The following is a 24,767-nucleotide window of genomic DNA, read 5'->3' as shown; positions in this document are numbered from 1 at the left end:
AGGCTGAGAGTCTTTGGCTGGCCCAAAGTCACCCAGTTGATGTCATGGCTGAGTGGGGACTAGAAGCTGGATCTCCCAAGACCCAGCTCAGCATTCTAACCACTATACCTCACTGGCTCTATACTAAATCACACATTGTAAGAATCTCCCATTGTTTCTGTTTCAACACTGCAAGATGGGGGTGAAGGGCCAAAAAGCAGTGAGCATCTGAAAAGCATGATATGGGCTGGCATTGCTCTCACATCTTTCTAGTACCTATAAACTGCAGAGGCTGTTATGTTCATTTTATTCTATGAACAAGCTATGAGCCATATCAGCTGCAATTTTCTCATAAGCATCTTTAAAAACAACTCTCCCCATTGAAATCCAGAGAGCTGTATCTGCAACACAGCCCCAGTTCCAACAGATACTGACACAGCAGTTACAATATGCACCTTAGAGGCCAAGGCAGGCATTCTTTTATAGATATTTCATTATGGAAATGGTTAGAGTTTAAAGAACCGTGAATTTATAGCAGCCAAGAACTTGGTGAGCAAATTTCTTGAACCCCAGCCACTTAGTAGGTGGGCCCTTAAAAAGAAGTGAATGGGGCAGCGGGGGCTGAGGGAATGAGAAACAGCAAATACCTTAAGAAAATTTTGCAAAGCTTCATGTACTGTTGAAGTCGGTGGAGCCCCAAAAAGAGCAGCAGCTATTTTTTTCTCAATCCAAGACAGCTGAGCCACCTTGGAAAAGTCCAGAAAAAGAGGAAATGGGAAAATACAGCTGTTAAGAGATACTTAAAAGTTATGAAACAAAATATTGTTTTGCAAGCCAACTGTCATAATAAAACAACATTCCAAAATATTACATTTTAAACCACTCCTTTAAAAAGTTAGAGCTGCACAGTCATTTTTCTCATTTAAACAAATATGTTGTATTCAATCCCACCTTTTCGTTTGTGTTGTTGTTTGTTTAAATATAGAAGACTGGGAAATAAAAAAGTACCATGGCAGACTAACACTGCACACTCAATTAAATCCAGTGGAATTTACTTCTCAGTAAATATGACAGGATTGGATCACCCAAAACAAAACACACCATATTTCATGTACTACAGCTATGAGGCACAACACCAACAAGAATGGGGAAATGTGAGTTCCAATAGGCCATAAAGATACCTCTTTCTACAGTTGACTCAGTTTGACAGTCTGCATTTCTTCCTGGGAAATAGAGACAGGATTGGGATTCTTTGGTGAACCAGCTGCCTCTGCATGAATGTTGAAATGGCACAGAAATGCATGGCTGCCATATTGTTGTTTAGTCACGAAGTCATGCCCAAACCATCACAACCCCACGGACAACATTCATCCAGGCTCTCTTGTCCTCCACCATCCCCTGGAGTCCACTTAAGTTCATACCAACTGCTTCAGTGACTCAATCTAGCCACCTCATCCTCTGCCATCCCTTTCTTCTTTTGCCATCTACTGTTCCCAGCATTAGGCTCTTCTCCAGGGAGTCCTTCCTTCTCATTAGGTGGCCAAAGTATTTGAGTTTCATCTTCAGTATCTGGCCTTCTAAAGAGCAGTCAGGGTTGATCTCCTCTAGGACTGACCGGTTTGATCGCCTTGCGGTCCAAGGGACTCACAGGAGTCTCCTCCAGCACCACAATTCAAAGGCCTCAATTCTTCAGTGCTCAGCCTTCCTTATGGTCCAGCTTTCACAGCCATACATTGCCTGCAGAGGTTCTAGTTGCAGAGGTTCTAGTTGCAGGTTGCAGACGCCTGCAGAGGTTCTAGTTGGTGCTGGAATGGGGTGATGACTAGGGCTGTCAATGACATCACCCCCAAATAGCTTAGCCGACTCTGAGTAATTTTCACAAAGACTGAAAGGCTTTTTGATGGCTGACATAAGACACTCTTGTAATCACACATAGGGCAGTTCACACAAAATAGGTTACCTGCAAATAGGTTAGACATTGTATGTTGTTTGCTGAACATGGTACACTCAACAGATTACTGAACTTGTTTTCCCTCTCTTTCCTCCTCAGTCTTCCAGCCAGCTCTGTCATATAGGCCAAGGAATTTTGCAGCACAAACTATCCTCATTCATTTCATTTCCTTTATATTATTTCTGTACTGCTGCATAGCCAAAGCTCTCTGGGTGGTATTCAACAAAGTCTCCTCATTCCAGCTCTCTCTCTGCTCAGATTGTTAATTACATTTCATTCCCCTGTATTTTCATTTTTTGGAGCCTCAAAAATATGGTCATTTAAAAATGGATTATTTTGTTGGTTTTTCAGAAGTATGCTTTTATGAATATCTGATGCTTATAGCCTTTTCTGGTCAATAGCCTTATCTGTTTCAGCTGTCAAAGGGAGCAAGTGGAATAGGCAACATACAAGGAAATTGACAAGATAAAGCTAATTGGCTTATATGCACACAATTGTAAAGAACTGGGGGAGAAATAATAGTAACATAATGGAGAAACTGATTAGCACAACTTAGAAGCATACAAAATATAAGGAGGGGGAGCCAAAGGATCAAATACACCAAAACCTGGGACAATTGCTTCCCCCTGGCAATGTGATTTTCTGGATTTTAAGTATTGAACCAACAATCTTCAACTACTTTTTCAGCACTTCCCAACTTTCCGGCTACTTGAAAAAGGGGAGATATTAATTCACCAGCTGTTTATGGTTCCTTTTCAGACCATACTCAAAAAACAAAACAACACACCAAACACCTGAGAAGGCAACTGCACAATGTAGGGTAAACTGGACTCCTGGGACAGGTGTGAGCACTGCTGGGGCTGATGCCCCCCTTAGTCCACCCTGTTCAATCACCTTGTAAGGGGAATGTATTTCCCATCCATTATACATGTCTGTATTTCCCCTTCAGAAACTGCAGCCCAAAGTGCTTTGAAAAGGAACCACAAAAGGAACCATGGATTATGGTATATCATGGGAACCCAGTCATACTGAAGCCATGTAAAGTGGGCTTTCTTCACTGCAGTGTAAGCACACACAGCCCGGCTTTGGACTGGGAATGTAGCACTCCAGAAGGGAGATGGTTAAGCATTTCTTCCCACCCATTTTTATTCCAAATCTCTACTCCCTGCATGGGGAGAGCAAAGTGAAGAGGAAAAAAAGACACTTTGGAGCTGACAAAGACTTTTTTCACCTGCCTTCCTATGAGAGAGAGAGACAGGCATGTGGGAAGGTATTTTGGGGCAAAGAAAGGTGGGGAGAGGTTTAACTGCCCCTTTCTGGAACATTATGGTCCCAGTTTCAATCAGTGCTGCATAATTACAGCAGAATTTAACCCCCCCCCCTTCATTACCAGAGCATTTACTTTGGTATTAATGGACTTGGCTCTGGGGATTGAGTTTATTCTGGGAAAGGTATAGAAATGTCTACCAACTAAACTGCTTTAATCTCATCAGCCAGGGGTTTGTTTTGGTTTCCCACATAAGGCAGGCTATGATTTTACATTTTATTTAATAAGAAACAACATGACTAACAAATTCACTGTCATATAAACATTCATGGATTACAGCCTTCTTTATTAGATATAGAAAATGTTATCCTACATTGGCTCCCTGGGAACTGAAATGCACAAAGCACAGACAATGGCAATTATTTTAATAGGGACAACTCACAGATAGAACTGTGATTGGGTGATAAGTTAGGTACCTTCACATGGGTGAGGGGATTAACACAGAGAATGTAGACATTTAAAATGTTCTTTGTAATCATTGAAAAAGTCGATCAATGATTTGCAAAAGTAGTGCCAGGATGAAAGCAATCATCCTGGGGGAAGTCTCAGGCATGCAGACTCATCCCTCTTAAGGCCCTTCTTCACGCCCCTTTTAAGAGAAATGCTGTTGGACTATTTTACTTCTTTTTTTGTCAAAATCTTGGAGTTTCAAGCTTTAAAATTCTTTATGTAGCAGCACTTGTAGTCAACCAGCATACTCCCTTGGAAGAGTTTTAGGATGAAGAATAGCTGATCCAACTGCAACATATATAGACTGATGGAAAACATTACCAGAGAAAAAAATATTGCTGATATAATATTCCCATATACCACCCACATGTTTAATAGTCATACAGGCGCATGTGCACATGCATGCACACATACATGCATTCATGGTAGCACAAAATTATGGATCTCATGCAAGGTTTATCTTGATGTCAGTAGATAGTCTTCTATTTTTTTTCCATTGTGAAATGTACAGTTAGCTTCTTGCAATCTGTGGCTTGAACATAAACTATGAAATCTCTCTGGTACTATACGCTTTCTTACAAAAGTTAATAAGAACAGATGTAGAAGGCTTCAGTTTCATCTTTTTGCTGGCTTAGAGTTTGATTGCACTGCTCAACAACCCTTCCTCCCCAAAGAGCAACTGTTTTACTTGGCTCTACTAGCTTTTATGAAAAACAGCAATCTGAGCAGCACCAAAAATTGCAATTGGTATGTGCATTGCATACATGGCATTAACTTTTATGCTCCAGCCACTTTTATGGAGCAAACTATCCAGTACAATTTCTAATATTATTTTAATTAGTGAATTTACTGTACTGCTTTAAAAATAATATTGATATTAGAAATAATCCCAGTCCTACTCATAAAGGTTGTGTCAACTGTGCAATTGTGTGTCAACTGACAGCTTCCCCAACTTGATCAGCTTCAGATGTGTTGAAAAACACCCCCACCCCCCATTATTCCCAACCCCATCAGGAGTGCTGTCTGGAAATGATGGAAATTATAGTCCAAGCATCAGGAGGGTGCTGAGTTGGGGGAGGCTGATTTATGCAGTTCAAAGTGGCATATGTCATTTGTCAAACACAGATCTTTTCCCTTCTCCAAGGACAACAGGGCAACATTCATGGGGTTATTCTGCTTTATCCTGACAAGTTGTCCATAAAAATATGACCAGCCCAAGTTCACCAAGTAAGCTGCAAGAACAGGCCAGTGAAAACTGTTTGGAACAAATGATGTGCAAGTATATACTAAATTATTCCACTACTCCTAAGAGGTAGGCCAAAAGGAACCAAAAGATGACACGGTCTCCCAAAACCAGTCTGATTTTGAGCTTAGCTGCAAAATAGCCAAGACTGCTTTTACATTCAGATCTGTAATAGGAAAACACATGCTATTTTTAATTTTTATATTTCTAACCCTGCTTTTTCCTGCACCACAGTCTCAGTTTAGCCAACCAATAGTCCTGTACAGTAGATTAGGCCGAGAAACGCTGCATTTGCCCAAGGCCACACCATAAGCTTTACAGGTGTGCAAATATTTTCCCATATCCAACCCAAATGCTCTAATCATGGCACTGGACAGCTGAATATTGAAAGAAGGGCAATCCTACATAAGTCTCCTCAGGAATTCACACCACTGAATTCAATGGGGCTTACTCCCAGGTAAGGCAGCTTAAATAAATGGCTCATAGATCGTTTTCACATTTATTAACCTAACTTGAATGCTTGTCCAGAACCCCACAATGGCTCTGCTGAATCAATTTTCTCTTTATGCCACTGACCTCCATGGAATTTTGCTTCCATGAATTTTAATTGATCCCAGATTTTATCCAATGCCTTGCTTCAGATATAATTTTTCCTCCTGAACAGTTCCATCTAGATTACCTGATAAGAACAACTATATTATCTGTGTATTGGCTACTTTCCAATTTGGCTATGACATTCTCTTATCCAACCCACAGGAATTTTATAGTATTTCAGTCTCAGACCATGGTGGTGTCCTAGGTAAATCTGAATAACTTGAAACAAAGATACTAGCTGTAAACAGTGTGTTCTGTGTTGTGAAAATAACAGCAAAGTTTGGCGTGAGCGCTAATGGCTTTCAGGTACAAACAAGAAACATACTGGATAGATGACACTTCAGGTGGAATACGTTAAGCCCAGATTGCATCTCTTTCAAAAAGATATTCAATTCCTTAAATGACAGGTTTAAAAAGAAGAATATTGGGTGAAATCCTATAACTTGGGGATCTACTCACAATGGAACTATAATAATTACAGCTGTAGCTACTGGATTTTGAAACGTGTGCAAGGTAGCTAAAATCCAAAAAGCAACACTTAAAAATATCTGGAATGTAGAAGTGATTTAAAAAGACAAGGTCCAGAAGCAATACCCTTCAGCTACCAAGACAAAATACCGTGTCTGGACAAGCAATCAAGCCAGGTTAATAAATGTGAGAACGATCTGTGAGCCAAAGTATATTTTCTATTCTTCCACTGGCTCTTCAATGCCAGGAAAGGTGAAACTGAGCAAAGATTACAAAAACAGCATGATGCAGGTTTGTACACAACACTGAAGCCAAGCTCAGAGCTGCCGTACCCAAACCTGCTATAGTCCCAGAAAACTGCAATGCAGAGATTAGCCTGACTGAAGGGATCATAAGCTGGGATGCACTGATGGAATGGAAGCCACACACAGGTCAGTCCACTGGGCACGAAACATGCACAATCCCCAGCCTGCAGATTAATCCCCGGTGTTAAGAGCTCTACGGTGTGCTGATTAACTTCTGGACTGTGTTCAAAGTTCTGGTGCTTACCTTTAAAGAGAAATCTAATTAATCTGCCTCTACAGGGTTCTTCCCTAGCCCAAAGCCAGTGCTCAGTTGCATGCAGGAACTTTGTTTTCCAATTATTCACACACACATATGACAAACTTCTCCAGGTTTAAGAACTGGATTCCACAGCTAAGTGAATCTACTTATTACAAGTTGTGGGGTTTTATCCAATGAAGTGGCTAAACTTTAGCATTTATGGAAAGCCCATTTTCATCCTTGGGCAAGTGTTGACTCCAATACTTGCACTGTCCATCAAGGTAGCCACCACATAAGCACTTTCAGCTCATGGTGACTTCATCACACCTCCGCTATAGGTGATGGCTGTGCTAATTTTGCTGCTAGCATTATACCTTCTGTTTTGCAAGATTGCTCAATTGCACTATTTTTAAATAGGCCTCAGGGCTGCAGTTCAGTAAGTGAGTCAAAGCTCATAATGCACTTACTTCATAACACCATCTTCCACTTAAGTAATACAAAAAAGGATCCTGAGGTTTAAGCTCAATTGCTTTGTCTAGATGCTCCTGTAAGAAAGAAAATCAGAATGAGGAATTGCCTTTCTCTCTTCAGTTCAGCTCCCTAGACATAGGCTCAGGCTCATGTACATTGTCATGTTTGTCCAGGTGATGTATAGATATCAGAGTTGGCCAAAGCTATAGGCACATTAAAAGCCACAAAACAGAATTAATGGACACACATGTACAAAGTATACAAGAATATAATCTATTTAAAGCATGATCTACATTACTTCTAATCAACAGCAAAAGTAATGTCTTGATACTAGTTAAGGGGTGCAATCCTACTGAAGTCAATAGCAATACTGCCACAGATCTTAAGATGAGCAGCATTTAACACTGCTGTTAGCACTGCATTGATGGACAATGTGAGTGTTAAGGAAAGACAAGAATGAATGGAAATGCTTCTAACAGAAACACATCAGTATGCGCACCCTTCCTGGTCTCATGCTACTCTTTGGACATTCCTCCTTGGGGGCAGCACAAGAATCTTGTGACTCGTTCATGAAATCCTGCTTGCTTTTTTGCAAGCTACTCCAAGCTGTCTGGTAGGAACACACAAGGAAAAAGGAAAGGAAATCTCCTCTCCCCAGCTGGAGTTTGCCCCCACTTGGCAGATTTAGTTCCACTGTAAACACAGTCTTCAAAACTGTCAGGATGAGGTAATTTAATAATAGCAGCAGCTTATAAGCTACCAAAAACATACCTTAAACAGATAGCCATTCCTGATTTTGTTCTGTGTATTTTCAAACTGAGACACATAGCCACACAATATTGCAAACCTGAAAAGGAAGCAGCAAGAAAGCTGTGCTGTTTGGGATGTACGGAACACTCACAACCATTTTAATCACAGTGATGCCAGCCTGGCTAAGTTCCTTTGAGAGAATTCTTCATTATTTTCAGTATAAAACCTACTTAGGGACCAACTTAGAACAGGCATTCCTTGTTTCTCACATGACAGAATGGCTCTTCTAAAATGTTGCCCTAATTTTGACCCTGTGACCTTGCATCTGTATACAGATTGCATCTGTATTTTTGTTTAGAACAATTGCCCTGTTCATATGTACTGCTGCACAAGGCACTCCAAAGCTTGATTTAATCAGAGGTGAATCCCACGGAATTCAACAGGACTTACTCCCTGGAGAGCATACAGAGCATTGGCATCTCAGATGACTGATAGGGAGCAATCTAATTGAGATAATCGTCTTCCTCCTAACTCAGATTATCATGTCATGCAGAGTGGGGGAGTGGCAGAGGCCATCTTCACCTCTCCCCTCTTCCCACTCTGCCTTTTTGCTGGACAGCATTTTCAGGCATCTAGCTAGGAGGCTTCAGGCAGAGAGGAGAGGAGGCAGCCAGGGACACAGGATACACTGTGCCCTGGCCACAGCAGCCTCTGCCCCTCAGGGGCCCATCAGAATGCCCCTTTACTTGCGCTCTGAGACCAAGTTCTGAGCCTTAGATGGGAGCAGTCTCCACGGCTCTTTTCATCCCAGCTCTAGCGAGTTGGAGCACAGCTTCCCTTTTCCCACCACTACCTCTGACCTTGGACCTGGCAATGTGAAATATCCGATACCCACCCAAACAGTGTCTAGAGGCCACAGGACCACTCCCTCAACAACTTCAAGAGAGCCATCAATTTAACTTTGTTTTAGCTGGCAAAAATTCTACTTTTAACATGTGCAGGTATATCTACCTGCTCAAAATATCTGCAGCTCATGTGAGCCAAGGTCCCATACACACCCTTCAATGATTCAAATTTTTGCAATTTCAACTCTCTCTGTGTGTATGTGTACACAGACTGAAAACGCAATCTATTCAAAGCCATTCAGTTGGCTTTGTACACAGCTAAGGGTTCATGCTATTTTAACTTACTAAACCCTCCCAGCTACTTCCCCCGACAAACAATTACACACTACAACTGATGGGGGTGGCTTCCCCACAGATATTCTTTTCCAAGGCTCATGGGAGGAGTATCCCATCTGAATTAAAAGATGCATGTTTCTCAGAGTTCAACCACTTCAGTACAAATTCAGGATATGCTTCCATTCCAAAAGAGACAAGTGAAGCAATAATGGAATATCATTCATTACTGTCCTGTCCAAAAAAAAAAATAAAATAAAATCCAGTAAGCAAGACTGCTGACAGCTCAAGTTTGGGAAGACCAATGATTTTCAAGTATTAGGAAGAGTAAAAGTTACTAAACTTTTATTTCCCATAAGTTGCAAAAATGCAGGCAACATTTTCTCTCTAACCCCCCCCCCATTCATTAGCTGCTAATCAGATGAATTCAGCATACCATAGCTAAACGGATTGCAGCTAGAAAAGAAAACAATGAAATGCAAACAAGCTAATCCTGCAGCTCACAGAATCTCCAAGTCTGTGCGTGACAAGGAAAGAAAGGTGCTGGCGATACTTTTACATATAAAGGCCTTTCCGGACAAATAAAAAGCAGCTTATTTTTCTTAGTATAAAGTCACGCTAGCTACAATCTTTATGCATAGTGCCAGATCTGTCTTGTAGTCTGGAGGCTGGGGGTAGTGGGAGACATTGTTGAAAGAGTTAAAGATATTTGGTGCATTCAGGTCACACTTTTTAGGTGATTTAACCTAAAATTAAGCAGAGATGCATTGCGACAGCATGGAAAAGGGCAAATGCACACTTGGAAAGAGGTGCATAAAAAGAGGGGAGACAAAGAACTATGGATTAAATCCACACTTAAACATGATTATAAGGTAAAAAAAGGTAAAGGTTTCCCCATGACATTAAAGTCCATTCATGTCTGACTCTTGGGGGCAGTGCTCATCTCCGTTTCCTAGCCGAGGGTGCCAGCGTTTGTCTGCAGGCAGTTTCTGTGGTCATGTGGCCGGCATGACTAAACACCAAATTGCACCAAATTGCACCAAATTGCTGTTACCTTCCCACCGAAGTGGTACCTATTTATCTACTTGCTTTTGAAGTGCAAGGTTGGCAGGAGCTGGGACAAAGCACGGGAGCTCACCCAGTCTGTGGATTCGAACTGTCGACCTTTCGATCAACCAGTCCAGCGGCTCAGCAGTTTAAACTACTGTGCCACCCGCAGTCCCTAAACATGATTAGACACATTTAAATCAATAAGATATAATGCAGTCATAATGGACTCAAGTCCCAGTGACTGCAGTGGGGCTAACTTAAGTCTGAATTCATCATTTTGTATTTATTTATTTTGCTGAAAGCCAAACAACATTTCAACCTCAGTGAAGGGAAGTGATGGGAAAGGCAAGGTCCAGAAAGGAACCAAGAGAATTCCGTGACAACTTCAAAGCGAAGACTATGTTAAAAGAAGAAACATTGTGGGAGGAGGAGGAGGAGGTAGTACATTTGCTGGTGCACACCACTTTGGGGGTTTTTTTCCACTTGAAGAGCTGTATCTGTCTTACTTGAAGGCCATAAGCTTTAATTTTCTTTTAACAAGAAAATTTAACCTCAGGAAAGGGCAGAATATGATATGGCAGCGGAGAGGCCTCCATCATCAATCATAGCAATGTTATAGATATTATCCAACAGGCACCTGTGACTTGTAGCGACAGTCACAAGGACAAAGCTCCTGTCCTTGTAAAGAGGAAATCTAATTACCGTCACTGGCACAGAATAGTTACGCAAAACTGGTGATGGGTTAGTTGCTGCCAAGGCTAACAACCCACCCCAGAACTGTAAACAGTCAATACCATTTCTGAGTGATTTGTTAAAGATGGCAGCAATCCTTGAGGGATTTAGGCGACACAGCAAGCGGTGTCAGTGAAGGGAATGAAGCAAGTAAGACAAGCATGTGGCTGCCCCATGCAATGTGCTTAATCACTGTGGTGATCATGTGAACTGGATCAGTTTTATTTGCTGAAGTGGTAGGATCTGTACTATGGATAGAACTGCATGGAGGACCACACCAGAATGGAATCAATGTAAATAAACAGATATTTTATGAAGACAGGAAAGTGATGTGTGCAATTTAAAAAAAGCTATCTTGACTTAAAGTGTGGAAGAGCTCATGCAAGCAGAGAGAATGGGTGTGTTGTGAAAAGAAGCTATCTGTAAGGCTAAAAAAGCACACCACGTTGTAACAGAGCAGGTTATGTCACAATCGTACACACACTTGCCTGGGAGTAGTGCCACTGAAATCAACAGGACTGATTTCTGAGTGGAAATGCATCAGACCCTACCATGAATAAAGGACTGAAAAGCTATAGCTGATCTTACAATGAAAGGTCCCGGAAATAATATGGCAGAAGAACACAACACACAACAATTTAGCAAGAGGTTAAGTTGTGCTAATTGGGTCATATAGCTATTTTTTCTTCATTATTATAAGTGCTGAGCAGGAAGGATAGACAAAGGTTGCACGGCACAAGACTGAAGGGAAGGCCAAAGCTGTGGTATACAGATGTCATTAAGATTGATTTGGGCTACAGTCCCACAAACACAGATGTTTCTGCCTCACTGGAATCCTACAAAGGAAGCTATTTATTTCTATACCACCTCACAGCTGAAGCTTTCTGGGAGGTTTAAGTCCTCATCAGCATGACTGCAGCCTTGGTGGACTATGAAATGCCTCAACAGCCCAAAAGATTTGCACAGAAGAACAATAAAAAGAACTGGTGCTAAAGACAGCAGAAAACAAGGAGCACAAAGAATCACATACTCCACCTAATGTTCAGACAGAAATCTGCAACACACTTAGAAGCTTTGCATACACTTTCCTAGTATACTCATCTGAAGTTGTGATGTTAAGTTACATCAAGGAGTGCCAATTTAGGTCCTTCCAGATGTCCAACCCTATTATCATCCTGTACCACTGGCTGTGTTGGCTAGGGCTGATGGGAGTTGTAGGCCAAAGCATTAGTAGGGCCACGTGTTGCCCACTCATAATTACATACATACATTTGGGAAAGAAGGGGGGGAACTGAGTTATCCCTGCTTGTAACAATAAAATGTTAGTCAGTCATAATAATACTTTAGAAATACAGAGCAGTGTCTGAGTTCCAGAAATACAGTGGTACCTCGGCTCACGAACACTTCGGTTCATGACCAAATCGGGTTGCGAACAAAAATTTCATAACAATTTTAACTCAGGTCGCAAATTTCACATTGGGTGGCGACCATGATCGCAGCTGTCTCCCCACCCCCTCAAGTGGGGAGATGGCTGCGATCGTACTGGGGGAGATGGCTGAGATCGCGCCCGTCTTTCCTGCAGGAGTGCAACCACGATCTCGGCCATCTCCTCCCCCAGCACGATCATGCCTGTCTCCCCCCCATGCACTCATGTTCGTGCCTGTCTCTCCCTCCCCGAGGTGCGCCGGGATGACGGGCGTGTGCAGGGGTGATGGGCGCGATTGTGGTTGTGCTGGGGGGGGGGGCGGGGAGATAGCCACGTTCATGCTCAGGATGGGCTGAGGGGGGAGATGTTCGCAATCTTTGCTGTTCTTTTCTGATTTCTTTTCTTTTCTGATTAAAAAAAAGTTACAAAATGGATTAACCTTATTTACAGTGAATCTTATGGGGAAATTTAACTTGGCTCACGACCAGTTTGGGTCATGACCAGAGTCCTGGAACGGATTAAGTTTGTGAGCCAAGGTACCAGTGTACTGCAAAAGTTTTAAAAAGTTATTATATTACTTTTTCCATTTAAGAACAAATGAACAAGATACTCCCAAAACATTAATCTATTTAGAAACTCAGAGGGTAGCATCCAATATCGGAGCTGCACAAATGGACCTACAGTTAGTGCAACAGAGAGTTAGTGCTACCTATAGCAAGAATGGAGACAAGAAAAAAATACTCCCTTCTCTGATTTCTGATTTGCTCTGGTTCAAGAAAGGGATTTTCATTTGTTCCTAGACTTGTTTTAAGAAAAGCTAGCTCCCCACGTGGTGAGTGCCGCTGTTACACAGGCAGTGTAAGACACTACATTTGATTCTTTTCAATTGTAAAACTGACCTAGTTCTTAACCACAACCTCATTCTATGACTTTTTTGGGCTATTAAAAAATTCTCTCCTGCAGCTAAACTGTAAATAGGTAGCATGTGATTAGACTGTTAGAACACTTATTTAATTATATTTATATATCCTTGTTTTTTCTCCTCCTTTTTTCTCCTTATTTGTACCCTGGAAGCACAAAATAGGATTAGATTGCTGGAACATGGCGAGCAATACAGGGAAATATGAGAAGTTCTGATGTATATTCCTCAAAGTGCTCCAACCTAACCACTCCCAAACAGCATAAGACACTAAGGAAAGACGCTTCCGCTTGCTTACTCACTGATATAGCTTTATATCGATATTGTACTAGACAACACAACCTTTTTTGCTTTCTGTTTCCACTTATACTTTTGCATTCCAAGAGACAAAACTACATGTTGTGTTTTTGTGAAGCTCCCATTTCTTCTAGTTCTGTTTGATCTGCTCTGCATTGGGGATCTATGTGGATCCTGATCAGGCATTCACTACCCTTGAAGAGGGGGTGACTCTAGCAAGAGGCAAAGTGAAACATCAGATTAGGGCTATCTTTAGTGCATGTTGTTTTAGCTGTTCTTTGTTTTAACACATTTGCGTTTTGATATGGTTAACATTTGTTTAAATTATGTTTAAAATTTATGTCATTTTATTGCATTGTTCTTACGAACTGTTGTAAACTGCCCAGAGAATTTTGCTTCTTGAGTGGTACAGAAATGAAATTAATAACAATAGAATAACAATAATTTAATGACAGGACATCATCTAGATTTTCCATTTTAGGTGGCACCTCAGAATTCCCAGTATAGACAGCATTTCAGCTCCATGTAAGTACAAGAATACAAAACACATGAAAATCTCTAATGGCAATAATTGTGCATATCTTTCAGCTGGAAGACTTCCTAGGAATAAATGGAATCTTCCTGGAATGTATATACTGCATGTATATGCAGGGATGGGCAAAAGAAGCTGCCTTATGCATCACCAGACCATTGATCCATCTGGTTTAATACTCTCTTCTCTTATTGGGAGTGGCTCTTGGGGATTTTAGGCAAATGCATTTCTCTCAGGATGCCAGGCACTGAAATTCTATTCCTCTGAGCTACAGTCCTTTTGCACAGTTTGCGAGCTTAAGGATACAACATGAACATTGTTCATCTGGATTCAGTTCAATGTAATTCAAGTCCTCCCTTGTTCACACTTACCACTGGTGGCTTTCAGCATTTGATGAATCCAGGTTGAGGGCATTCTCACCCACAAGCTTTCCTGCGAAAATGCATCACAGAGTTTTAAGGTGCTGTTGTATTGTGCAAACTGGGTCAAAGCATGGATAATTCACATGCTCACCCTGATAGCTTTTAAGAAGGACCAACATTCATCCCTTTTGCCAGCTCCTGTCTCCCCCTGCTGGTGAAAAACAGAATGGAGACAGAGGTAGCTCATCTCCCAATGAAAAATAAACTATCCCATCACTATCGCCATTGCCATTTTTTTTGCTTTGTAAGAAGCTGGATAAGCACAGAAAATCAGGGGCTCAGGATGGCATCTCCCTCCCAAGCAGGCCTTTCAACTCCGGATGGCTTTGTGTGGATAAATGGAAGCCAACACTCTTGCATTTTCCATTTTGTTTTTCTGTGTGTGAATGTGCCAATAAAATTTCCTTTTCTCTCAGATCATGTTTAACAATCCTTCCTGTGATAAATTGGTTTGAATAATCAGATACTGCTTTAAATAAAATAGTATATTGTCCAACCAACCTTCATATGCATAGGTCTTTTTTTCTTCAGCATTTGCAGTTATTGTAAACATGTCTCCGTAAGCTCGGGCAAGTCTCCAAAGAAAGCCAACACAGTTTCTGTACTGAACATAAACAGAACTGAATGCGTTAGACTGCCTTCCTCTAGATTTCTTTTGACATAGTTAAAACGATTAGCATACTAGCTCCCACATACCATTCTGCAGATAATACATTTTATTTTAGTCTAAATTCTCCAGCTGTCTCCAGTCATTTGTTAGGTGCATGTCTTTTGACTATTTCTACTGTAGCAACTAGTAAGTTAAGGAACTAGATACACGCATGCATTGTAAATCTTAGTGACAATGGAAAACCTTTCCAGTGGTATTTTTAAAACAACACAGTAAGTGTAAAATTATTGCTAATTTGTTGTACAGAATTCAAATATGTTTCCTCACAGTAGAGCTTCCAGTTTAGGAATATCACATTTGACTGGTACTTGAACGTAAAACTTTGTGTCTAAGAAGACATCATTCTTCTTCCAAATAGCACTTCTGATGCTGTTTAGGCTGACAACTAGAACACAGCAAAAGCAGTCTACATCTCTCAGTGACCAGCAGTTCTTTCCACCTCTGATTCATTTTTGATCCTTAACTTCTGAGCAAATCTAGCCTCATTTAAAGACAAGTGGCAGGTAACAGCAAGGTTTCCACCTTCTCCCACCAGCAGTGCTGCTTCATGTGAACATGATGCGCTGTGAATGAGGCTGGCTGAATAAAAGCAGGCAGAAGAACACGCTATGGCACTTCTGATCTCAGGAGGGGAAATCAAACTTTGGAATGTTCCCTTGTAGGAAAAAAATCACACACACATAAATTATCCCTCCAAGTAGAAAACTTGCATAGTAAGGAAGGGCTGGGATTGAATATTTTGTATAGTGGGCTCAACCAACTTTTGAGATAAGTTTTATAAAGTCTTATACAAGCCTGATACATTTGCACACATATGTAAAACACAGTCAACCTGGCCATTTCAAAATTCTACCACCAGTTTCTGAGTTTTGTCAGTTTCACTTTATGAGTTAAGAGATACTGGCCCAATTCACTTTTGATGGTACAAACAAAATTGACATAATGCATTCACAGAAATGCAGTGAGGCCTTTCTATACCTTGACTTCCACATTACCCATGTGACCTCACTCTTAAAATAAGAACATTGCATGTGAGCATATCTATACCCTGGTTCAATGGGAGAGAAATATAAAGGCATCCAATTACAATCAATGAACCCCTCTTTTCATTGGTGTTCTTTTGATTCAAAGCATCCTAGGGGATCAGACAGAAAAAATAAGTAGTGCTACTCCAATTATTAAAGGAGGTGAAACAATGTCATAGTTTGCTAGATCATGTGGATAAGCCCTAAAATGACAAAGCTGAAAACTATTCCATGTTCTTGCTGTTATCTGCCACTTCTCTTTAAATGAGGCAAGATGAACTCAGAAGTTAAAGATCAAAAATGATGTAGGAATCAGAAGTGGAAAGAAGACAACAGGTGTGCAAGTCTGTTATAAATCTCTCACTCACACAAACACCCCATGCATTCTGCAAATACTGGTGCAAGTTTCTGGCTGCTACTGGACATCCCATCTAAACCACAGCAATCCAGTTTCAAATGAATGAGAAGGCAAGTGTGTCAGCCCACATTCTAAATCACAAACTTGCTTTGTGGAACCTTTTGTGTGGCACCTTAGTGGCGTGGGAGGTGATGAAGCTTTATTTTTGCCCCAGTTAGCAGCAGGAACACCACCAGTACATGCACATACAGGTTAGCTCCTGCAATGTGGCTCTTTCCATATGAAACGAGGCTGGGCTTTTTGTGTTACTTTTGTGGCACAGATGCAACTAGTTCCCATTAGCTCCTGCATCACATTGTTAACACAGAAAAAAAGCCTATACAGTAGTTTGTTGACTTCTGCACAAGTCAATCCTCTGTGTGTATGTGGAGAATCCCTGCACTAGTTTAGTCATGCAATGAAACAGTATCTTGAACTTCAGCAACTGTTCTGCTCATGCACTACTGGGGAACCACATGCATGCTTAATTTAATTTATATTGAAAAATTGCTTTCAGCAAGTTTTTGACACGGGGAAGTAGTATCGAATTTTTAGACAACAAAGAAATGATCAAATACCAGATTTTTTTTCACCAAGCACCATACACTAACATTTCCTTCAGTTCTAACATTACAAAACCATTTAATAGAATGCCACTGAACAGTAAACTGAATTATGAGAACAATCTTAGTATGGCAGAAACCTTTCATACCTTTTCCTTATTTTGAAGCAAAAGGTCGAAGCTTTCTCTTTTCTCATAGTCTGAACCACAATGCAGTCTGTCCACATCCTGTAGAAGATTAAATAAATCTATTTTCTCCTCTGGAGTCAGATAATATGTGGAGGAATTGGTCCATCCTTTTTCTTCTTCAGATTCACCTTCAGTATCAGTGTGAGCTGTGATGTAACTAAAATATGGAGGGAAAAATGGCCTCTTTGAAAGCTGCTGAGAGCCTGTTACAAAGATGTTACTATGCAACCTTTACGGCACTGTCCAGTAGGAAGACCTACAACACTCTGAACTCAGAAGGATTACATGCATCCTATGCAGATTAGAAGTAAAAGCAATCTTTGCCTTCCTCCTAGCTTCCACCCTGAAAGAGCCATGAGATATATCTTAACATTCAAAGGCAGCCTGAATTAGATGAAATTTAACAACCCAACTTTTTAATACATACTAGTTCCATCTTCTGTTTCTGGTGAAATATTTATGGTTTATATGAAAAAAAAGAGAGGAAGGGAGGCCAACCAAAAGTGCCTGAAAACAGTGAACAGCAGCAAAGAAAAATATAAATAAATTGGAATTACAGGTTCTTGCATGACAACATGAGCTCTGGAGTGTTCATTGTGTCAGCACTAAGTCCAATATAGGCATTTTGATTTGTCGTGGGAGTCAATGCCATTTCTGGAATCAGCAAAACTTTGAGAAGAGAGAAATGATCTCTTCTCTGCCAAAGTAAACAACCTTGTGCTTTCAAATATATCTGTCAAGGCCTTGTCCTCACAAGGTTGCAAAGGCAGTAAAGTGTATTGCATGATTTGTTGTGCAAATAAAATTTAACACATGAAGAAATGCTCAAATAGCAATGGGATGTCTTATTGCAAGTTTGCAATGGTTTGGGTGTCTGTCTGTCTGTCTGTCTGTCTGTCGATATGTGTGGTGTTTTATGTTTTGGGCTTGTAAAAACGAGTACCAGACTTAATGAGGACCCCACAGTCATTCAGTGTTCATTCAGCCTTCCCCAACCTGATACCCTTGAAATGGGATAGTGGGATTTGTAGTGTGACACATCTGGAGAGCGGCAAGTTGGGGAAGGTTTTCTTGATTCATAATTCTCTCAGCCAGTGCTTAGAGGACAAACAAAAGAAACAGAAGGTAGTTGCATCTGTGAAGAGAACAGCAACCAGAGGACAGGTGAGCCAGGCAGCTCTGTACCCTGGATTTCCATTTGTACTCTGGATTTTCAAACCCTTTTACAGGTATGGCAGGGTCTACATAGAGCATCATATACAGGAAAGCAGAGCTGTCAAAAAAGCCACAGGAAGAGGAAACGTTCAGAATTTTATGTTGAAGAATAAGTACAGGCAGGGAATTATGGGTTGACAGGCAAATCTCCTTTTTCTCTTTTTCTTTCCATAAAAATCCATAGACATTTCTGTACTTTTTTATATAACTTGAGCTAGCGTCATGTTTTATCATCACTATTTGTCTTTTTTTTTGTTTTACACATGATTTTTTTATAAAAAGAATGTTCAAAGGTCTATTGGACATTAACTTTGTTAGCCACTCATCAATGGACCTCTGTCTGCATTTCTTTTTTTGCCCACCCCCCCAAAAAGCTGCGACTTTCATAAGATTTCCTTCTACTGGCTGGTTCTCAGAATTATTCTTTTCAAAATCTTTAGTTGATGCATAACATGCAACAGATCACTTTGGGTCTTAGACTATGTTATATTAACAAATGTACTCACAGACGTTTGCAACATCTCCTATTTTAACAAAGTTATCTCTAGAGAATTTGGTTGGCACAGGATGTATATTCTTACTGCAGCATGGTACCTTCCGGGGATTTTGGAGTATATCTCCCACAATCCCCATGGTTAAGCATGGCCAGTGGTTAGGGATTATGGGAGCTGCAGTCCAAAACAGATGGAGGACACCATGTTTCCCCTCTGGTCTATGCAGTCCATCATGTGGCAAACACATCTGCATCATCTCCATGCTGTGGCCTCCCCTGAACAAGAGTTGGCAACCGGATGCTTTCTGGCAGTTTTGGACGACAACTCTGTTCAGCCCCAGCCAGCATGTTCAATGATCAGAAATGCTGTAAATTGTGCTTTCAAATATCTGGAGGGCACCACGGTGGGGAAATCTGCCACCTGAAATCTGAAATGATACTTTTAAAACAAATACAAATTGCAGTAATAGCTCATTGGCTCCAACCCCAAAAAAGGCATGATCCAACCGCTGAGTTTTACAAGGGCAGGAGTCAGCCTTCAAAGAACAGAGTGCTGCAATTGTGAAACAAGGACAAAATGCAACACTGGGACAACTGGCAGAAATAGGAAAGCGGGGGAAAGGCCGCTGCAGCAGTGGTACCACAGAGAACAGTGCTGGTTCAGCCAGCTAGTATCAGGAATGCATCCTGCTTGAATCCCTTAATTAGCTGTGACATAGATTCAACAAAGAACCTTGACAATCGGTTTCCTAATCTCAGGCAACCAGGCTTGGAATACATTGTAACCACTGGCACCTGGAAACATCAGTGCAATTGTATCCATGCTAATGATACACTATTGGTTTGACTTTCCATAAGGGTAATGTGTTAAGTCTGCTGTAGCAAAAATAACAAAGACTCTTGTGATACCTTAAGTCTAACAAATTTATTTTGGCTTAGATTTTATGTGCTGTCTGCTTCATCAAATGCATGTAGGGTTAACCTCCCACTGGCAGATTTATGCACACGCTGAACCAAAACCTTTGCCCCTATGCAGACCATAGGAAATGGTGTTGAATATCGCAAGAAATTGCACTCCAGCTGTGCTACACTGTCACTGATATCCGTCTTTGAAAGCCCTTTATTCCAGTAACCACTAATGGAGTGTCCTGGAAGGCTGAAATGTTCCCTTACTGGTTGCTGAACATGACATTCTTGGCAACCAATTTTTGGAATTACCATCATCCTACATAGGCTATTCAGACCACCATTTCACAGACATCACAATGATGTCTATGTCCTCATCCTGCAGCACCTGGGGCATGACACCTGTTAAGGTATTTATCATTGTGGCTACCTTCTGCATTTCAGTTCTCTCTGACACGTTACATCTGACAAGTTCTCCCTGCAGCGGCAGGCGTATATAAATCTCCCAATTTGAGGTTAACACTTCATGCATCCAACAAAGTTCACAGTGGCCATGACAGCTTAAGCTATTTAACATGCCAAACATTTCTTTGCTCTTTGGCTTGCCACTAAAATTAAGCACTGTTTCACATTCTCCTTCCTTATAAATGGAGTAATATTAGGTGGGTCTGCATTATTATCTTTTTATAATTATTATTTGTTTTATTGTACTTTCCTCTGTTAATTGTTTAATAATATGATATTAAGCATTGAAAGCTGCTGTGATTCTAAGAAAAAGCAAGACATATATTTTTTGCATGATCTATCAGGATGTAACTCGCATGTATATTATGCATGCAAGTCCTATTTTGCTGTGTACAAACACAACAAGCTGGAATTCCTAGTACATGCACACTATGCTATATGCTAAACTTTATATTTTATATTGAGATGGAAATAAACTAAACTGTTTCCATCAGGTTTTAGTGATAGAGGAACAAGCATGTTCCCAGTCTAAGATACAACCTTAGATGCAAAAGTGCAGACCTAGCCATGAATGCGATAAGTTTCATGGCAGGGTTTGTATTTTCCATTCGCAGGACAGGCTGAGACCAAGAAACACGAATCCTGATGTAATACTATAGGTCTCTGGAACTGAGGCAAACTAAGGAATAAAACTAGCATAGTTTACCTGGTTGTGAGCCACCCCTTGAATAACCTGTCCTTAAATACCTTAATATCTGAAAGGAATCCTGAAACTGCAGGTTTTACAACCGGTTCTGAAGATCACCTCTTCTCTTTCATACCTTCTGAAATGGTTATAGCAGTAAAACCCTCTCCTTCTCAGCATATCTGGGGTACTGGATGCAAAATATTTGCTTCTGTTTTTAACTAACTGTTGTTTGCTATTATATCTAAAGCAAGAACTGCAGTTAGTTTTAAGTATGGTTTATCTGACAAGCTGGGATGATAGACGAAGGTTCAGCATTGGCCTGCTGAGACAAACCATAGTTAAAACTAATCACAGTTTGTCCTGACTTGGATAATACATGACTTCTTGTTCAGGCTCAACCGGCAGAATGGTGAGGAGGCTACCGAAGTTCAACAGTTAGTATAGAGAACTTTCGCAGTAACCAAAAGCCAAGACAGTTTTGTGAAAGTAGGCCAAGGCCTCATCACCCTCAGCTTGTCACAAAGAGTACCAGAGATAATGGCCTTAAAGCAGCCTTCCCTAATCTGTAGATAAGGTATGACTTTGCAGTGAGAGCAATACTGTTTACTGAAACTGCTTTGCTCCCAAGAATGACGAGGGAGCCTAGGTGCATCATGACAAGCTCTGAAATAGTGGGGGAGAGGAATATATAAAATCCATGGCAAGGGGCAGTGTCATCTCTTCTCAGTCTGGGCAGCGGAACTGACAGGTCGCTTGCCCAGGGACCTTTGGAGGTCTACAAAGCACCTCTGGGCTGTTCAGGAGACCAAGAGGCCACAGAAGAGGAAAGTGCTATTGTTTATTAATATTCTTCATCGACACTGCATTACTGCATCCAATAAACTGTGCATCTTTTTGACACAGGCAGTTTTATATCTCCCTAAGTATCCTTAGACCTAGAGTAGAGTGCCTTGGCTGGACCAGTGGCCCATGGTCAGTACCCTGGTGAACAATGCTTGTGGAAAACAGATGCAAGTGTGTTGCCACACACAGCTATGCTGACAACTGAGGTCTGATCACCTACAGTTTATAATTAAGCATTATGGTCAAGTGCAAACACCAGGAAACACTTGAACAAAGAACTGTTTATATATTAACAATTCAGAGTTTTTCTAGATTTGTAAACATATAAAAACAATGGTTATACAACCTGCAAGCAAACTGTTTTTACCAAAATGCAAATACTTCATTAAAGGTTAGGACAGACCTGAAATGTTTTTAAAATACCTACCCGCCTTCGCTTTCAGCTTCTTCAGAGCTGGTGGTGTCTGGCACACCTTGTGCTGCCTCAACTTTCCTCTTCTTTGTTGCTCTGTGTAACGGGCTGAACCTGCGAGTATCTGTTTTCCCCTGGAGTTCATCTCGAACAAGTTCTTCCAACTTTGGAATGGCTTCTTTCAGAAAGTTCACCTCTCTTTTAAGTTCTTCCACACTTACCAGTAAGCCATTCAATTTCTCCAGCATCTGAAGCTGTCTTCCTTGTAAAAGCATCACTGTCCCCCGTTCATTATGAATTTCATGTTGAAAATCTACCAAATCAAAACCATTCTCCGAATTCAAAGATGCAGGCAAGTATAAGGCTTTCCTGTGTTTTCCCATCTTGCGATACCAAAGCAGGACCAAACTTATTCCGGCAGCCCCTGCTAGTAGACTAAATACTAGCTTTTTTTCTGAGTAGGACATGGTTTTCTTCTTCTGAAATGATACACAAATCAAAAGGGAAAATGTCATTAAAGCTTCCTGTGAAACTCCTTCCTTATTTCATAATGTGGACTAAAGAGATAGGGATAACTCAATTTACAAACCAGTCACACAGGACTCTTAAACAGCATTTGGATTACCACTCTAAGTGAACTGGCATGGAAGTAAGTGTGTGCTGGGTTCCTAAGAACATGGGGCTGTTTCTCAATTCAGCCACATTTGGGGTGGGGCGGTATACAGGTTTCAAACCAGTTCAATTATTGAAGATTAATTCACTTGAATGCTAACTTCGCCCTTATTGGGAAGATGCACTGCCTGAATTGCTCCAAAACCACACAGTAAATACATTACCACTGCCATCTACATGCCAACCAAGTATTTCAGTTCTCTATAAAAGTTGTGGGCCTTTCCATCTGGCTTTCAGGGTGAAGCAGAGACCTAGACTGGAATTCTTTTGTCATATAATCAGAGCACAACCCAACACAGAGCACAGCGCATTTAATTCTGTGTTGGCCTCACAGGGCACTGGCCAAGGCTCCTGCAAGGGACCTGCTGCTGACTCCAGCAGCCTCTCCTCCTCCTCGCTTGTCTCCCCTCCCGTTGTGCCAGCCCTCCCTAAGCATGCAAGCAGGGAGAAGAGCGAGGAGGCCTTGGCAATTGCATGACTGGGTCCAGAGCAGGAGGGCAAAGGCAGCGGTAACAGCCTTCAGGGAGGACGGCCACTTTGCCCAAGGGCCTTCTAGATCTGAAGTCACACTGACTGTGTGGACTGGCTCTTTAATGGCCTGTGTTATCTGCCGTATGGTGGGCTCAATGCCTACAAATTAAACAGACAAATAGACAGAAATAAGGCTTTGTCTGAGGCAAAGGTGGAAACTTAGAAGGCACAAGCTTCATATAAACTGGTGCATTCAGTGACCAGAAACCCAGACTGGGAGAGCCCCACCTTATGTCAGGGTGTGGGCACACTGCAGTCTCTTAGCTTCAGTTATGGTTTGGCAGTAAGAGCAAGAATGCCCGACCTGCTGGGCAAGCTCAGATAGCACCTTGTTTGCAATCCTGTAAACAAGCCAACCTGTAAGTTAACTTCTCTGAACAAAGCTGTGGCAGATCAGACCAAAGCGCCATCTAGTCCTGCATTCTGCTCACGCAGCAGCTACCCACAGGGCCCATGGGAAACCCTCACAAGCAGCTCACGAGCGCACGCCAATAAACTGGCACTGTTGACCTACTGCTCCCATCAGCCCCGTCCAGAACAGCCAGTGGTGAACAACGTTGGGAGTCGTAGCCCAGCCAAACATGCTGTCATGGGTGTCCACCAAGTTTCTTTTTTAAAGTGCATGCCAGGGCTTGGGCATGCTGGGAGTTGTAGGCCTATTTTTTCATTTATTGCTGTTAAAACCTGCATGCAATTGCACCTGTAAGGAGATGCTGGAAAACTAGGGCACTAGGGCGACCGGCTTCTGTCATTATGCAGCTTCAGCAAAGGCTGCGAGAGAAACGAGGACACTCAACGGGCAACCTGGTTCCAGGCATAGAAATGTTCTAATAATAACAACAACAACAACAACTCTAAGCGGGAGCCGGGCCGAGCTGCTCCTTCGAGTGCAGCGAAGACTCGTGGGCCGCAGAGGACCGGGCCAGTGGGGCGCGCGCGCAACTCTCCGCGGCGCGCAGGAGGGCTGAGACCCCCAGGCGCCGCCGCCGCGCGGACCCCCTCCCAGCTGCAGGGAACCGCCAGGGGGAGCGCTGCCTACGTACCCGGGAAGCCCCCGCGCGATGGCTCCGCAGGGAGTCCGAGCGGCTGCCACCGCGGCCGCAGCAACCTCCAGCTCCCGGGCTCCAGTTCCTGTGCGAGGTACGGGAGGGAAAAGGGCGGGGATGGCCGCGGCGGCTTAGGGCCGCCCACCGCTGCGGAGGCCCGGATACTGGGGGGCGGGCGGCCGCAGCCCGTCCGGGAAGGCGCTTGCCTGTCGGTTGCGAGGCGCGCTGCAGCGGTGGGGCGACTGGCTCGCGAAAAGGAGGCCTGGCACGCGTCCTCCTCTGCTCACGAACTGGGGCTGGCGCCAGTGCCCCCCGCGGGTC

At 42.1% G+C, this 24,767-nt stretch overlaps 1 protein-coding gene across 2 annotated transcripts in view; it reads right to left on the bottom strand.

The window, feature by feature from the left end:
• RMDN2 (regulator of microtubule dynamics 2) overlaps nucleotides 1-24,550 on the bottom strand; it is a 30,463-nt gene extending 5,913 nt beyond the window's left edge. Inside the window, exons 1-8 of one of the 2 annotated variants that reach the window (XM_044454171.1) lie at nucleotides 24,444-24,550; nucleotides 22,213-22,676; nucleotides 17,137-17,332; nucleotides 14,834-14,936; nucleotides 14,282-14,342; nucleotides 7,798-7,873; nucleotides 7,023-7,100; nucleotides 627-725 (exon numbers count right to left, since the gene is read on the bottom strand). In XM_044454171.1, coding sequence (XP_044310106.1) covers nucleotides 627-725; nucleotides 7,023-7,100; nucleotides 7,798-7,873; nucleotides 14,282-14,342; nucleotides 14,834-14,936; nucleotides 17,137-17,332; nucleotides 22,213-22,664 — 1,065 coding nt within the window. In that variant the 5' untranslated portion in view covers nucleotides 22,665-22,676; nucleotides 24,444-24,550. Of the gene's footprint in view, nucleotides 1-626; nucleotides 726-7,022; nucleotides 7,101-7,797; nucleotides 7,874-14,281; nucleotides 14,343-14,833; nucleotides 14,937-17,136; nucleotides 17,333-22,212; nucleotides 22,677-23,914; nucleotides 23,971-24,443 lie in introns of those variants that run through there. The other variant, XM_044454094.1, reaches the window with a different exon arrangement.
• Nucleotides 24,551-24,767: the final 217 nt, after the last annotated feature.

This window comes from Varanus komodoensis, unplaced genomic scaffold (genome assembly GCF_004798865.1).
Source record: "Varanus komodoensis strain SLA01 unplaced genomic scaffold, ASM479886v1 scaffold1, whole genome shotgun sequence".
In the NCBI taxonomy this organism is placed as follows: domain Eukaryota; kingdom Metazoa; phylum Chordata; class Lepidosauria; order Squamata; family Varanidae; genus Varanus; species Varanus komodoensis.
Note: the sequence above shows the minus strand (reverse complement) of the source record. Positions and strands in the feature narration are given on the sequence as shown.